The sequence below is a fragment of the Ochotona curzoniae genome, unplaced genomic scaffold, assembly GCF_017591425.1.
Source record: "Ochotona curzoniae isolate NIBS_2020 unplaced genomic scaffold, NIBS_Ocur_1.0 scaffold_4701, whole genome shotgun sequence".
Taxonomy (NCBI): domain Eukaryota; kingdom Metazoa; phylum Chordata; class Mammalia; order Lagomorpha; family Ochotonidae; genus Ochotona; species Ochotona curzoniae.
Window position 1 is genome coordinate 55,748,087 of NW_024467122.1, and position 17,108 is coordinate 55,765,194.

The window sequence follows — 17,108 nt, forward strand, 5'->3', positions numbered from 1 at the left end:
CACTCTGGGAGTATGTCCTGCATCAGTGTCAAGGGCCAGTATTGTGGTACAGACTGCCGTCACCACCCATGACACCAGCATCCCATGTGAACACTGGTTCATGCCCTGGCTGCTCCACTGCTAATCTAGCTCCCTGCTAAGGCCCCTTGGAAAGCAGTGGACGGCCCTGCCACCAACATGGGAGACTCAAATGGAGCTCCTGGCCTCTGGCTATTCCAACCCACTGCTGTTGTGACAAGCTGAAAAGCGAACTATTCGGTGGAAGATTTCTTTTTCTCCCTGCCCCTCTGTAACTGTGCCTTTCAAATAAATAAATAAAATTAATCTTGGGGAAAAAACCAATGGAGCCAAACCCTAAATTTAAAAACCCAAAACAACAACAAATATGTTTGTAGAGATGTATAAATATTTAAATCTTAGGAAGAAAGTCTTAAAGAACACAAAACAAACTGCTAATTGTGGCAATTATCCAGAGAAAGGTTTCCTTTTTTGTATTATTTGGATTTTCCCAGATCAGCATGTATTCCCTTTGAAAATTTAAAAAAGAAAAAAGACAGGCTAAGCAAAAACAATTAGAAGTTATTCTTCCATTGCATGTCCTCTCTTATTGTAGTCCTGATTCTTCCACTTAAAAAAATACAAATGAGAGAGCAAGCTCTTTCATTCACCAAGCCCGAGTTCTAGGATCACGCAGTGCAACAAAGCTGACATATATCCTTTTTGTTGGGTAAAAAGTATTGGAAAATAGATACAGAAGATATACCCCAAACCAGTTTGTGTTAGGGTATATTTCTAACAGCTAATATCATCATCTCTGAGAAAAAATAATTTTTCCATGACAACCAAAGCTATGAAGCTATGAAGAATTATATCTGTGTTTGTAAGAAATTCTTTCTACTCTGATTTGTTTCATGTTTACAGAATGCTATGGAGATGCAAATGGCACCTTACAACACACAAGCTGTCATTAAGAAAAACAAAAGCCAAGGTGTCTTCACTCAGTCTTCAGCTGCTAATGGGGAACTCAAACCCCACACGTTTTGGTTTTCTTCATAAAGAAGATGGTACATGGGTTTCCAAATCTAAACCTCTATCCACATTGACCCTTCGGGTTGCTGAGTCAATTTCCTCTCCTGAATATGGGGTCTTAGACAGAATCTTGCAGCAGCAGTGGGGGTGTCTGTGTAGCCCCCGTTGCGTTTTCATTTTCTAGCCTGCTTTACGGTACTCTACATCATTTTCCCTGAACTGAAACCATTTGAGAGTAAGCACAAGAATATTTTTTAAAAATATTATCTGCTCTTCACGGACAAGAAGATGTCAATTTTAGTAGGAAAAGTAGTTGAATGTAAAATGGGCTTACAGATTACAACCAGGCAGCAAAATGTGATGACAAAAGTTAAAAACATGGGGCAGGTGGTTAACCCATTGGTTAGGAAACACACATCTAAAGTAGGAGTACTTTGGTTCAAGAACTGCCTCTAGCTCCTGGCCCTAACTTCCTAACAGCTTGCTATTTTTTAATTTAACAAAAAAAAATATTTTTTAGAGGCCATTGCAATGGTTCATCTGACTAATCTTCCACTTGCAAATGCCAACATTTCATATGGGTGCCAGTTCATGTCCCAGCTGCTCTACTTCCCACACAGCTCCCTGCTCATGACCTGGGAAAGCAGAAAAAGATGGCCTAAAGCCTTGGGACCCTACACTTGTGGGAGAACTGGTAAAGGCTTTTGGCTTCAGACTAGCTCAGCTCTGGCCACTTCATCTATTTGGGGAGTGTACCAGTGCCTGGGAGATCTCTCTCTCTGTCTGTCTCTCCCTCTTTGTATTTCTCCCTTTCCAATAAAATTGTTTTTTAAAAAAACAGTGTGAAAGGCAGATAGATCAATCATGTACTCCTTTATGCCCCCAGTTCAAATGCCCACAACAGCCAGGGCTGGACCAGGTCAAAGCCAGGAGACCAGAATTCCATCTGGAATCTCCCATGCAGCAACATGGACCTAAGAACCTGAGTACAATTCACTTGCTGCTTCCTAGCAATAAGCTGTAGCAGAAGCAAAACCAAGACTCAATCCCAAATATGGGGTACAGGCTCCTATGCAGCAGCTTAACTGCTCTGCCAGATGCCCACCTTCTTGCTAATTTAGACCCCAGAGATGCAGCCAGGAAGGCTCAGGTATCTGAGTTCCTGCCACCCACTTGTGTGACTTGAATTTGGAATGGCTGTCAGATTTAGCCCTGCACAGACTCTGGTGTTGTAGACATTGAGCAGAACCCAGAGGATATTAAGTCCACTTTCTCACTCTTTCTCCCAGTTCTTTCTCTCTCAAATAAACAGTTTCGAAATGTGTGCATGCTCAAACATAGGAAATGTATTATGAGAGCTTATCACAAGCCTCCTGCTGAATTGTTAATGCATAATGCTACAAACTACTGACTGATGTGCCCTTGACCAACTGTGGCAGCCAGTGGTGCAACCAAAACTTCCGCTGCAACAATTCCAACCATATTCCATATGGAGGCATAACAAGAATCTTGCTATGGAGAATCAAGACGGCGGAATAGGGTAAGGACACATTTAAACAGATGGAGAAACATTTAATCAGGATGAAGCAGAAAGGAAACATTCCAGGAAATAGGAAAGGACAGAACAACAGCAGAGTGGTACCTGGAGACTGACAGACACAGGAAAGCAGCAGACACAATGGTGTGGTGTTGCAGTGACTGATACTCCAGCAGCATTCAGCTAACAGCTATCTGAACTGCACCAGCAGTCAGAACTCCACCAGCAGCAAGGTGGGAAGGGACTTTCACTGGGATCTTGGGAGGTGAACCTAGACAAAGAACTGTCCATCCTGCTGGTCCATTTGATTTGACCAGGAGCAGAGACAGAGCAACAGATCACAGACAGACAGTGCAAGAACAGGGTGGATTTCACAGCCCAGTCAGACCTCTAGAGCTGAATTGGGTGCCATTTTGCATAAGGAGACAAAGGCAAGGGAAAAGACTGAGCATACGTTGAGCTGGGAGTGAACTCATTTCTGACTCAGTGACCTGCATCAACGTAACATTCTACAGGTTCTACCCAAGACAGGTATGGGTAACCCACAAACCTGATGGCCAGCAGATCAAGAACTCTAATAGTGGTATGTCAGGCACCATTTTGTACACTGTGGCAAAAACTTTAGGACTGCAAGGACAGTGAACTGCACATGTGCTGAGCTCATGATAACTCAGAGTTCCATGGATTGTACTGGTCCCACAGGAAAATAATACTGACTGTGGCATTGTATGTCCATGTGGCACCCAGACCTAACGTCCAACAGGTTCCAGCAAAATCAGCGCCACCGACATCCTAACTAGATAGGACAACTGGTATCTCTCTAATCCTGGGAATTGCTCCAACCAAAAGTGGGAGAAAGGTTGCAGAGACAATTGTGTAGCCTCAGCACAGAATCATAGGAGTTGGAGAGTATTGAGCCAGCAGTTGGGGCTATGGAATTTTTTGTAACAATCTAACATAAGAACCCAGACCTGGAACTTGCCAGAGGGAGTGGCACAATTGGCTGCAAGCAAAGAGCCGTGTACCAACTGCAATAAGTAAAATCAAACTGTAGACCTGTGGGTGACACAGCTTAGAAACCTGCCCCAAGAAGAAGACTCTACTAACCAGAAGTACAATGACCAAGAACAAAAGAAGAGACAAAGGAGCAAAACCCTATGCCAACCTCAGAGTTAACTGAGGAAGACATCGAGAAAGTGAGGTGGGGGAGCGGGCACAGAATCCATAAAACTCATTTTAAAGCTTCTGATCAACAATGAAAAGCACATACAAGAGTTCAAAGAATTTAAGGAATATTTTACACAAGCAATAACAGCAATAAAGCAAATCAAGGCTGATATATCAAAAATTAAGAACACAGTAGAGTAAATTAAAAGCACAGTGGAGAGTCTCCAAAATAGAATGAAGCAAGCAGAAGAAAGAATCTCAGGATTGGAAAATCTTCCTCTCTGTCTCTCCTTCTCTCTATAGATCCAACTTTCCAGTAAATATAAATAGATCTTTTTTTTATAAAAAAAAATCACCTGCATTCTCTCAGGTTTATGAGATAGTTGTTAAATAACAGAGCCCAAACACTTGGATTGACCTCCAAAAAGTGTACACCAAGCTGGACGTCCTTCCAGTTACTTTCCTTCCAAACAGAATTCTGCTATTTCAAACTCAACCTGTCAGGAATGGAACTTCTCACTTTCCTTTTCAACAGTTCCTTTCCTTCAATGGTCCCCAAACTCCCCTAGGAAATCTATCTGAAAATCTTAGGTAGATGAATTGAACTCAACCCTTTCCCTTTATCCTCTTCATCAAATAATTCCTCCAACAAACAGCTTTATCCATTCCTTCCATCAACAACCTAATGCAAACAATCCCCCCACCTTTCCAATCACTGAACTCTCCTCTCATGGGCTTTCCCTTCTCCAGAGTCCCTCCCTATAGTACCAGGAACAGTCCATCATGTTTTCCCTCTAATCTCATATGTGTATCACATTCACTATCTGAAAAAGTCAGATTATTCACTGGTCCCCAAACTTCCTCCATACCCTCGGGCCTATCATCTCTTTGCCCAGAATGCTGCGCCTGCTTTTCTGTAGATGGGGACTCTACCTCAGTTAAGATTTTCTTCATAAAATCTTCCATCACAGATGGAAGGTGTCCCCTTTCTTGCATGAACTCTCACAAACTCTCTTTGCTTGGGTCACTGTGGCATCATTTATTACAGGCCAATTATGTGGGCACCTTTGCTATTTCCTACTGCACAGTCCTCATGCAAGAATTGTGTGTAATTCTCATCCTGCAGCGGGAGGAGCGTGCCAAGTGGCCTGAATTTTAGTCCTTGTTCTGCTGCTGAGTCCTATGACCTTGATAGCTTAACTCTCCATGAAACAGAATTTTGCAGAGCAGTATATCTGATGTGTTCTGAATTCCCTCCTAAGAGATTAGGGGATGGGGAACAACAGCCTTTCAAAAGCCTAGAACTGGCACTAAGATTTTAAAGAAATAAAATTTCATTATGCATTTCACTATTGCCCAAGAAATAATTCATATAAATCACTGGTGACACTGAAGGGAAAAATCCACTTCCTAGAATTGGCAATATAGTACACAGGCCTTTTCTTCGTGTCTTTCGCTTTCTGCCACATTACTCTCTAACTAGAGGAAGTTTCTAAGTTTCTAGCACCAAAACAGACTCCATTCTTACAATTTACTTTGGAAGTTAGTCTTTAAAATCTTGAAGGCATTTCCCTACAGAAATGCAGGGACCAGCAATGGTAGGATACCATGATTAGAATATAATTAGTTAATACCAATTATCCCAAAATGTACCTGTGCATATGTGGACATGCTCACTATACAAGTGAGTCCATAGAAACACATGGCTCATTTGCCCCACCCCCATTTCCACTACTTGAGTTGTTAATATGTGGGGAAGATTTGGGAATATTTTTCTTCAATGAAAAATGGGGTAGTAAACCATAATTTGTAGGAAATCCATAGATTTTTTTAAAAGAAGAAAAAGATGACAGAAAATCCTAAGTAGCTTGGATAAAATTTTAGGAATTACTGATGAGTTGTGTATTCTTCCATTCAATATCACTGCCTAATTCACAAACCATGTTTAATGTTCTTGGTCCCACTGACTCAAGCATTCTTAGCCTCAGCTGTATTAACAGGCTAAATAGATATAAATACATACATTCATACATACACAAATAAATCATAAATCTTTACTGTGAACCTTTCCTAGGTATAGTAGGATATTTGGCCAGAGCCCTAGCCTCAAGCCATTAAAAGCCAAGTAGCACTGCCTCCATTCACAGTACTGTAACCTAACATAACTCCAAGCATTGCCAAATGTCTCTTGAATGGCAATGTCTTCTCTCATTGAGATCTACCACACTAAGACTCCCAAATTTTCTGTATATCACCTAAAGAGCTTATTTTTAAAATGTGGGTTTCTGGGTCCCAATCTCAGATGTTCTGGTCCAGAAAGTCCAGGATGGGGGTTAGGAGCCCACATATTTAACAAGTATTTTCAACTGTATTCCTGTTCCTCAGGAAACTTTGGGAATACTACAATTCAGAACTCATGCTGTAAATAAACACAGCTTGCAAACAGCAAATACTTTTCACAATACTACACTAAGGGAATAGACAGCTGACCAGTGGGTAAAGAGTGGGCAACCATAAAGAGAATGGCTGACTTTCTCTAGGATGCACCATAAAGAAAGGTGTGGCGTTGGAGGATGGCAGCTCAATGACTAAATCTTCACCTTGAAACCACTGGGATCCTGTATGGGTGCTGGTTCATGTCCTGGCTGCTCCACTTTCCATACAATTCCCTGCTTACGGCCTAAAAAGGCAGTAGAGGATGGCCCATAGCCTTAGGACCCTGCGCTCATGGGAGAAACCTGAAGGAAGTTCCTGGCTCCTGGCTTCAGATCAGCTCAGCTCTGGCCATTGCAGCCATTTGGGGTAGTGACTTAGCAGATGAAAGATCTGTCTCTGCCTCCCCTTCTCTCTGAAAATGTGATCCACCTTTCCAACCTAAATAAATAAAAAGAAGGGAGAGAGAGAGAGAGGAAGAGGGGGAGGGAGAGAGAGAGGGAGACAGGGAGGAAGGGAGGGAGGGAGGGAGAGAAGGAAGAAAGGAGGGACGGAAGGAGGGAGGAACAGACTGGGGGAAGAAAGTCCTACCATGGTGACACTGCTGTCCAAGAGAAAGGATGACAAGGGGACATGGTCAAACACCTTGGTGAAAATCAAAGTTGTAACACTATTTCTCTGGGAAACTCCATTGCCCACAAAAAGTTATGTACAAACTAACTTTTGGTCTCCAACCTCTGCACAAAACAGGGACAGCCAGTACTAGTCCTGGCATTCTGCTAATCTTAAAGACTCTCTGTAACACTGCTATGATGGGAAAAAACTCTCTGAGCTGAGAAGGCAAGCCCGCTCTCTCAGGATTTACCCGCAGCTAGAACACTTTCCTTTGTGTCAAAGAGAAAAGTTAACAAATGCTTGCACAAGAAGACAAGCTCAGTTTATCTCTCAGGTGCTCTAAACTGGGAAATTATGAACAAAGATGTTATGAATGTCTTATTCTTCTACAGATGGGTAGGCAGAGCTAACCATTTCAGGGGCAAACAGGTCACGTGAGCAAAGGACACTGGATGGGAGGGGTGCAGGTCAACCTTGACTCATCAGCAGTACGCATTGTTTAGATCACTCTGCCAGCTGTTTTGGGATTCAGGGTTGCTTCAGTCTCACCCAAGGGATGACACAGCATTGGCTTTATAATATGCAAATGGAAGTCAAAGGATGACTTATCCAAAGAAACGAGCACAAAACAGTTGTTGAAGATGGATGAAATGGGTTCAGGACACTCATGATATATAACTGCTAGTCCAACATGGATACACTGCCATCCCAGGAACTTCCTTAAACAAAAACAAGGAATGGGTGAAGCCAAGGCTCTTTAGTCTCTGCTGTCACTTGACAAGGTTTAAAGGTTTCCCTCCCTGATCCATGGTGCTCTGTGTGGCAGCCTCAGGAAGCGGTAGAAATTCTGAATAATTGTCATGGGCAGCACACCCTTCCAAGGTATTAAGGAAGCTCTTGCAGAACCCAGACTGGTCCTGCAAGAGTGGGCTGTTCCAAAATAGCACACCTGACCCCTGCATCTCTCAGCTTCTGGACTCATCATGATTATCTCTCTCTTCCACAGACCACCACCATGCTGCCATCTGCCATGATGTGACATGTCCAAGGAGACCCTCACCAGGAGCCAAATAGATGGAGAATGTTTAATCTAGGACATTCAGCCTCCAAAACTGCCAGCTCAAGAAACATCTTGCTTTGTTTTATTACCCAACATCAAGCATTTCAACACAACAACAGAAAATGGACAAATCAAGGCTCTTTACTACCCTTCCATGCTCTCTTTTTCCTTCTCACTGTCATCTTGAAACAATTTTTCCATTATCACACTCTGGGCACATGTTTGACCCAGCAGTTAAGATACTGGTTAAGGGAGCAGCATCTGGCATGGCAGCTAAAACTCCCCCATGGGAAGCCCACTTCCACGTCACAGCACTGAGGGTAGTCTCAGCTCCACTTTTCACTCTGATTTCTGCTTATGTGCATCCTGGGAGGCTCTAGTACTTGGGTCTCTGCCACCCAAAGGGGAGACCCAGAGTGCTGGACTCCTGGTTTCAATTTGGCCTGGTCCCAGCTACTGCAGGCTATTAGGAGGGCATCAGTGAATTGAAGATCTCTGATTCTACCTGTGTCTTTATGCCTTTCAAATAAATAAATGAATGCTTTTTTTATGAGGGCACTGGTTAAGACAACTTTGATCCACATCAATGTTCCAGGTTTCAATAGCTGGCTCTGACCCCCCTTGCTAGTGCAGACCCTGAGGGCCAGCTACCAAGGCTCAGGTAACCCACCACTATGTGGAAGACCTGCACTGAGCTCTGAAACCCCAGCTTCAGTCAGGGCTGTGGGCATTTAGGGATTGAACCACTTAGCTTCCTCTTTTCTCATACGTGCTGTCTCTCAAATAAACAGATAAGCAGGTAGATAGCTTTCTTTTGAAAAAGCACATACAGCATTTTCATCAAGTAGAGACATTGGGTAAAGCATGCTTGGTTCAGGGAACGAGGAAAGATGAGATAAGATAGGAGTAGCAAGGAGTGCTATGCACAGAACGGGAGGCCTTGTCTGGGCTCCATCACTGAGGAAAGGAGTGCCTTAGGGAGAGTCACTCCATGCATCTGAACCACAGGTTCCTCAACTGTAAAATGAAGGGTTTGGATTCAATGACATCTAAAAGTACATACAGATAAATATATATTTTAAAGTTATTTATTTATTTGAATGGCACAGAGATCCCTTCCACTTGCTCACTCTCCAAATCACTACAACAGTCAGAGCTGGGCCAGGCCCAAACTGGGATGGTAACTCAATCCAGAGATCCTCTGTGGTAGGAAGGGACCCAACCACCAGAACCATCAGCTGTTGCCTTCCAAAGTGTGCACTAGCAGGAACCAAGAACTGGGAACAGATCTGAGACCTGCACACAGACACTAATATGGAATGTGTGTGTCCCAAGCAGTGAGTTAACAGCTAGACCATATGTTCAGCCCTCTACGGTTTATGATTGTAGTTAACACTCAAACATCCAGGGCTGTGAAAGGAATCGACATAACAAGGGAAATGTGAATGCCTGAAGATGATGACGGGAGAACAAGGTAACATCTTGTCAAGCCTGTCAAGATTTTCTGAACTTCTAGCACAATCTACTTCTGCACGTCCTTCAATAGCATCTTCTGACTTTCATATATATATATATATATATATATATATATATATATATATATATATATATCCTCAATGCCAGGTTGTCTGTTTTAGCTGGAATCATTTCCTCTTACTCATGATCCCTCCCTCAGAATCACCGATAATTTAGAGGAGAACTGGCAGAGGCCACAAGCCAGCTCCCTTAGCTGGGGGTACTCAGAGCACAGCACCTGGGCCTAGGCTTGTGGTGTGTGACTTTGGGACCACCTCACTAAGGTTTTCCAGAGTTAAGGTTACAGTTACATTATGGAAGGGGCCATGTTCTTTTGGCAATTTTGTCCAGAAAAGATAGAGAATGGTTAGTTCCTACTGCTCTTGTAGCCTTCATGTTCAACACCAAGCCCCAGCAGGACCAAGCTGGGCAGACCACAATGGCAATACCATGTTCTGGCAATGCCAGAATTCATTAACAGTCATCACTTCCAAACCTAAATGGCCCCTGAAGCAACTGGCCCTTCACCTCCCCAGACTCCTCTCCACATACTTCTCTAAAATGTACCCCTCCACCCATGCCAGTTCACCACCTCCATTTTTGCCTTAATGATGAAGCCACTATACATTCTTGAAAATTCTTTCTCCTCTCAGCTAACACACAATTGCAGAGATTATTTCTTCTAGGAAAGTCTTTGTAACCAAAAGAGATCCTAATGGCAAGGCTTTAGACAGGCTGGAAAGAGACCCAGAGTTTCAAGATCTTAGCATTTATTCCAAGTTCTCAATCTAAACGTGAGAACACATGTTTAGATTGACAACCAGAGACATGAAGTGACTCACTCATGCTCACATAGTTAGATAGCAACCAAACCATTACTTTAACCAAGCTCCCTCAATTCCTACATCTATGATCTCCCATGGAAAAGATACCCTAGGTAGGAAATGGACATTTGAACACTTAGGAAATGAGCCAGCAAATGGAAAATTTCTCTTTCTCACTCTTCCTCCCTCCTAACCCTCTACCACCTACTTCTCTCCTTCTCTCCACCTCCTTTTTGTATTTACTTATGTATTTGAATGGCAGAGTTTCAAAAAGATAGGTGGGAAGAAACAGAGATCTTCTACCAGTTGGCTCACTCCCCAAAGAGCCACAATAGCCAGAGATGGGCTGGTCTGAAGCCAGGAACCAGGAGCTTCCTGTGAGTCTCTAATGTGGGTGCAGGGTCCCTAGCACTTGAGCCATCCCCCACCACTTTCTCAGGTACATTAGAAGTAGAGCAGCCAGTACTTGAATTGGTGCTCGTATGGAATGCCAGCTTCTCATAGTGGCATACCCATTATGCCACAGCACACACACACACACACAACTCCCTCTTCCCCCCAGTAATTCTTAAATTAAAAAGGAAAAAACCCTGGGTAATCACAACACTGTGGTTTTGTGGACTACATCTATTCTAGACAACAGCACCTGTATCTGTTCACTGCAGCATCGGGCCCACCACGGCTAAGACCTGCTCTGCTTCGTCCACTGATGCTCAGTGCCTAGAACAGTTCCTGCCATGTGACTGGCTCAAAACACTACTTGTTCAATAACTAAACAAATGAATGGGCAAGGAGGGGAAGTCACACGACATGGAGAAGGAGGTAAAATGGGACCTGCTTCTGCCAACACCACTTGCATGAGCCATTAAGATTCTCATTTGCCTGCTCAGAGTCCATCACCACAAGCAACCTTGGATTGAAATCTTCCTCTGTGGAAATTGCAATATCAATTCCCTTGGTACATTTTCCCTTGTAAACTAATATGCTGGTGTTGGATTTTTTCCATTTATTTAAATGTGGTTTGCATTTCAGAAGAATGCTGAGGAGCACAATGTAAGCGAACAAGGAAACCATAACTAAAATGAATACAATGGAGAATTCACATCTAGACCCAACTCAGCTTCTGAACCAACACATTTTTTTTTTAAATAAAACCCTTCTCTGCAGCTCAGTTGCCTCAGAGAGGCACTGAACTTGGTAACTTTTAAGTCTACACCATCTTTCAACATTAGGACTCTACAAATTAGTGAGGTAAGCTCTTCCATGTATTCAGACTTCATACAAGAGGAAATCACCTGGTGTCACACATCACAGCTACTGGTGATAGGATGAGGGTCATCTGAGCCATGGGGTCAGCACTTTTCCTGGGGTCAGTTATTATCACTATGAAAAGGCAGATGGTGTCCTCATTAAAAATCTAAAAGGCCAGCCAAGGCACTTGCCAGGGAAATGAGATCACACAGCAAAGCTCTTCACTTTTAAACCCATATGGGAGTGTGGGTGCAGCAAGGTAAGCAGGAGGGTACAGGAGTGAAGAAGAGGTGAGGCAGAAGGTTCAAGGTGAAGATGATGGGCAGGGAGGGACACAGAGCCCAGATCTGGATGGTTCAGCTTTTGCCATGAGGACATGTGCTTATGCCTGATAAATGATAATATGTCCATCAGGGGACCTCCATTATAAGCCACATCCCAGCTGAGTGACCCACTCACTTACCTTGCTGAGAGGTTTGAGTTAATCCATTTGTCAAGGCTGCTGCAGGCCTGTTCTGCCAGCCTTCATGATTCAATCTGCCTTGAGACATTGTTTGGGATGCAATGATTAGGCTAGCTCTCACCTTTCCAGATGGGACTTCTCACTGACATGATGCTCTCACACCACTGCCCAGTTGTGCTTGAGCTCCACTTGGCTCCCATCAACAGCAAAACATAGGGGCCAAAAGCAAACTTAGTGTGAGTTCCAACTACACTTTCCCAGCTCCTGGTCTATCCACTGGCATCAGTAACGTCATCCAGGTTTTATACGTGGAACTTAAGCTTCACTCCTCACTGCCCTTCACAAGAAATCACCCACAACCTGCAGAGGACATTAATAAAGTCATTACTGATGAGTAGGCTTCCCTCAAGAATACTCATTAGTCTCCTCTGTATTACTACCTGAAATTATCTGCTCAGTTCCCCCAGTCACTGTGGCTTCTCACTATCCTGAATTTATATCCTCTTAGTACCTTATCCCACACCCTCCACTCCTCACACCGGAACTCCCAAACTATCTTTCTCACTGGCCTCCAAATCTCTCACTTTTCCCCACTTCAATCTATGCCAAAATGCCTCAAGACTTATCTTTGTAAAATGACTTTGACCAAGTCCTGTTTTCCTACAAACCTGCAAGGATTCTCACTTACCAATCGCAGCATGGGTCAAATGTCCGTCAGCCTTCCCCCATCCTCAAGCTGCCCAACACCCACCAGTGTTTGCCTTTCATTAACTCGCCCTTGTTTTGAGCACTGATCATGTGCTGTCCCTCCCCTGAATGCTCATGACTCTAAGATGCTTCACCACCCCCCATCTTGCTATTAGCTTGCACCATGCTCCCCTGCAACCCAGTAACTTTTCTCCTATTCTGGCCCTGCCAGGAATCTCCCCCTCTGCCGATCCCATATTTCTTCCAAAGTACACCTTCTCAGTGGGGGTGGGCCAAGTGGGGCTGGGCTATAGCATACTCCAGTAAGAGCCAGAAAGAGTGTTGGCCAGTCAGACAAGGCTGCAGCACCTGCCGGTGAACACTGGGACAAGAGGTAGCCCAAGTTAGGCTGCACCAAGCACCCCTAGGTATGTACAAGATCTGTGATGGGAGGTGGCTTGATGTAGGAGCTTGGGAAACTCCTCTGTCAGGATGCAGTCCATGAACCAAGTCTGGGAGCAGCCAGGTTGCAGTACTCACCAAGCATACCATATGGGTCTAATCTGGGAGCAGGCTGGGACAGTTCACAGGACACACTAGATGTGACAGCCAGAATGGGATACAGGACAGATTGGACCACAACACCAACCAGTTCACATTAGAGCCAGGACTGGGGGCTGACTGGCTCAGGCTAGGCTTCAGTACCCACCAGCATGAGCCAGAACTGGGGCAGGCCTAGCAGAGCCAGACTATAACACCTGCCAGTGAATACCAATATAAGGTAAGCCATGCCAGACTAGACCACAGCTCCCAGCAGTTTGCACAAGATCCCACAAGGGGACCTTGTAGGGAGGCTGTAGGGGTTCCCCTGATGGGCCACTGCTCCTGTTTGTGATTATGAAAGCTGGGACTTGAGGCAGATCACTGGGAAGGGCCATAATACCCATCAACCTGCATGTGAGCTAGATTTGGGAAAGAAACGGGCTGGGTCAAGGCCACTGTATCTACTGGCACATGCATAAGTCAAAGTAAGTGCAGGCTGGTCAGGTTTTGCCAAAACAATAGTTGGCAAGTTTGGGGACTGAGGGCATGTCTTGTCAGTACCACCTGGAAAGTGCAAGATTCAGAGCTGGGAGTGGGCCTAGTAGGGAAATTGTGGTCACCTTCTAATGGGCTGCAGCTCACACCAGTGAGCATAAGAACCAGGGCTGGGGCAGACACAGCTGAACTAGGCAGCAGCACCTGCTGGCAAAACTGTGCACTAAATATTGGGGTCAGGTCAACTGCAGCACCCATTGATTCTACAAGAGCTGAATGGGATGTGGGACAGACTGGACCAATCTGGTGTACATACCACCATGTTCAGGATCCAGGGTTGAGGGTGAGCTTGGTGGGGCTTATTGGGAATCTCCCTCAACTAGGCTGCAGTTCCTGCTAGTGTGCATGAAGGCCGAGTATATGGTGGGCAGGGTTAGTCTGCGTCACAGCATCCACTGTTGGCATAAGAGATGGGACTGGGCAGAGAACTAACCGGGTGAAACTGATCAGGGTGATTGCAACCACCAGAGTGTATGTAGGCTGATGTAGGTGATGGACTGAGCCAGACCTCACACTGGCTGGCACACTCACGGGTCACTTTTGGGGTCACCTCAGCCGACTTTTCTTTGGGGCTCCTTCCCCGTCAACTGGATCACTGGATGCAAAACTCCAACCATGGGGAAAACCAAAGGATCTGTGGTCTGACATTGGAATGCATGTATCAGAACTGGGCCTCCTCAGTTGCTGATGCCTGTGCAGTGGACAGCATGTCCAGTAAATGGGCAACGTGACAGTCAGCTCATTGAGGCTTACAGAGGATGGAGGATAGAACAAACTGGACAACTTTCACAGCCAAGTTCTGACAAGTATCTGGGCAAGTGGATACTTTAAGGTGCCTCCTTGGAGCAACTAAATCAATGGCATCTTAGAATTATTGAAACGACTTAGGCAGTATCCTCAGAACATGCTCCACGTGGGGGATCCTAAGATGACATCATATGACAGTCCCCCATCCTCAGGTACTGATGCTGTAAAGCTGCTGGAAGCAACCCTCACCCTTCCTTTCTTCCCTCCCACAGTTACAGGAAAAAAATAATTGGAAGCAATTGTCTCATCCACTTTCCTCCATACCTCGCACCTCATCACCCTAATCAGTGATCCACAGTCCACACGGGCATATATACTTTCCAACTACGTAAATAACATCAAAACCAAACTAAATTAATAAAACACAAAGTACATAACCACCACTTTTCCCTTTCAGCTCAGACAGAACTCTTCCCTTTTTCCTTAACTCAGTCAGCTATCTATCGCCAAGCAATATTCTGTTACTCTTCTCACCTGCATTCACTGGTCTCTCCAACTGAAATTCCAGCTCCACAGCGGCGCAGGAGCTAAACCCTGGCTTACCCAGATCTTGATTGGGGAAAACACAAAGCTGAGACCAGTCAGGACCTTGTGCTGCTCACAGCCCACACCTGGACGAGACCTGAGTACACAGAGCCTCGCTCAGGTTTAGACAAGTGTTTGTTAAATGCCGAATTATCGTCTTTTTACAATCCCTGCTACTCCAGCACACAAATCTCTGCTCTGGTCACCCAAAACACAATGACCAGTGTAACCTCCCAGGTGTCAATCACCAAGTCAGACTCTCAAACCCTTAGCCAGCATGCTAGGTCCAGTGGGGCCAAGAAAGTGCCATCTCAGCGCCCCTAGCAGAAGTCACCCCTATACCTCTCAACTACCTAGCACCAGATCATGTCCTTAAACCAGAGGCTTTGTAACTCCAGTAAGAACCAGATATTTGTAGGGAGTTTTGTAGAGCCAGCTCACCTTCCCCTTGGTCCAGAGCCACAAATTCCGGTCCAAGCCTAGAAGCCAGCCAGCCAGCCAGCCAGCCAGGAAAAGAATGCCCAGCTTCTTGGGGCAATCAGAAAGGAGGCCTGCCCTCTTCCCCTGGAGTTCCTAGAGGGAGACCACTTACCCTCACAGAGTAGTTCAGGCCGGTCCCCAACAGGTGCTGCAAGTGCTGTTTGTCCTGCCGGGCCCTGGAGACTGGCTCTCCAGGGCCAGGGAACGGGCAAGCCGCCGGAGTTAAGGCTGCCGCCCTGGGCACCACCGGGTCAGTCTGTGCTGGCAGTGCAGAGCCGGCCCGGCTTAGACCGGTGCTGGGGGAAGCAGGGTTGCTGGGAGCCGGGTCCTGGCTTTCCTGGAGCTTCAGCCGGGGCACCTCTTTGGTACCCAAGCAAAAGTTTTTCAGACTCAGCAAAGTGGCTGGGTTGGCCAGCTTCATGCTTGCCATGCGAGGGATCAAGGTGCACAACGGGGTGGGGCTCTCCTGGGCCGGCAGGGTAGCATCTTCCGCGGGCAGGTGGGGTGCCAGGGCTGAATAGGGAGGCTGCGGTGAGCCTTTGTTCCCTGCCGAGCCTCCGGGACCACCTTCGTCCAAAGACGTGATGGACTCGTTCCGAAAGCGGCTGTACTTGGCCCTGTGCAGCATGCCGGGGTGCCCAAAGGGTCCTACATACAGCACGAGTCCTGCCGGCCAGTCCTGGACGCGTTCTCGCATAGCCTTGGTGGGGCTGAAGCAGGATCCGGTGGCATACACCGCCGGCTCGTCTGAAAGAGGTACGACACCGGCATCCAGCGTCCAGCGCCCGTACAACTCGCGGCCGCCTCCTCTCCAACTCCTTTCTCGCTTGCCTGGGTTCCCACCCCCGGCCCCGCAACAAGCACCGCCAGCCCAGGGCCAGAAAACCCCTCCTCCTCTGCTAGGATTCTAGTTGCTCCGTGTTCGGGGCGGCGCGCGGGGTTCTCGCCGTGGGCTCCCTGGTGGCACCGGCTGCGCCCAGGCCCCCGGTGGCAGGGATCGCTCACCGCTAATTCTTCGGCGCAGAACGGGGCCGGGCGCCGGGCGGCCGGCTCCGCCGCATCACCAGCCTTGCAGGAGCCGGGAGGAAATATTGAGTGCCCCCACTCCCCACGCCTCCACGCCTCCAGGCCCCAACCCCCGGCCCCCCCTTCCGCAAACAGGAACTTTCAAACCTGCTCCTTTCGGCTCCCACTGGGCGGGGCAATGACTGGTCTTATTAACCCTTTATTTGTTCCAGTAATTGTTCATTTAAAAGGCGGGGCGGGGTGGGGGGGGAGGGGGAGTAACACGTAGGAAAGAGGCCGGGGCTCTTGGGCCAGCGTCCCCTGGTTCTGTGGGCTGCTCTCCCGGTCCGGGCAGATGGCATCTGGCCCCAGGGACTAGCGAGGGGCGCTGCCCCGCATTGTTCCCTCTCTGACTTGGGAGCCCTGCGTGCTGCTCTGCTTGCCTCCCAGCCTGCACACCCTGGTTCCGAGCACCCCTCCCTCCAGGATCTCTCTTGGAGCTTCGTTCCGGAGCCTTTCGCAGCAGAAGGCTGAGATGTGCGGGATGACACGCAGAATGTTGAAATTTTTATGAATGAACTTTGCCGAATGAATTTCTCTCCGTGTGTGCAA

The 17,108-nt window shown here is 46.5% G+C and overlaps 1 protein-coding gene across 1 annotated transcript in view; it reads right to left on the reverse strand.

Annotated features, from left to right (window-relative positions):
* SHC4 (SHC adaptor protein 4) overlaps window positions 1–16,188 on the reverse strand; it is a 137,065-nt gene extending 120,877 nt beyond the window's left edge. Inside the window, exon 1 of the mRNA XM_040969336.1 lies at window positions 15,604–16,188. Within this exon, the coding sequence (XP_040825270.1) occupies window positions 15,604–16,188 (585 nt within the window). The remainder of the gene's footprint in view (window positions 1–15,603) is intronic.
* Window positions 16,189–17,108: the final 920 nt, after the last annotated feature.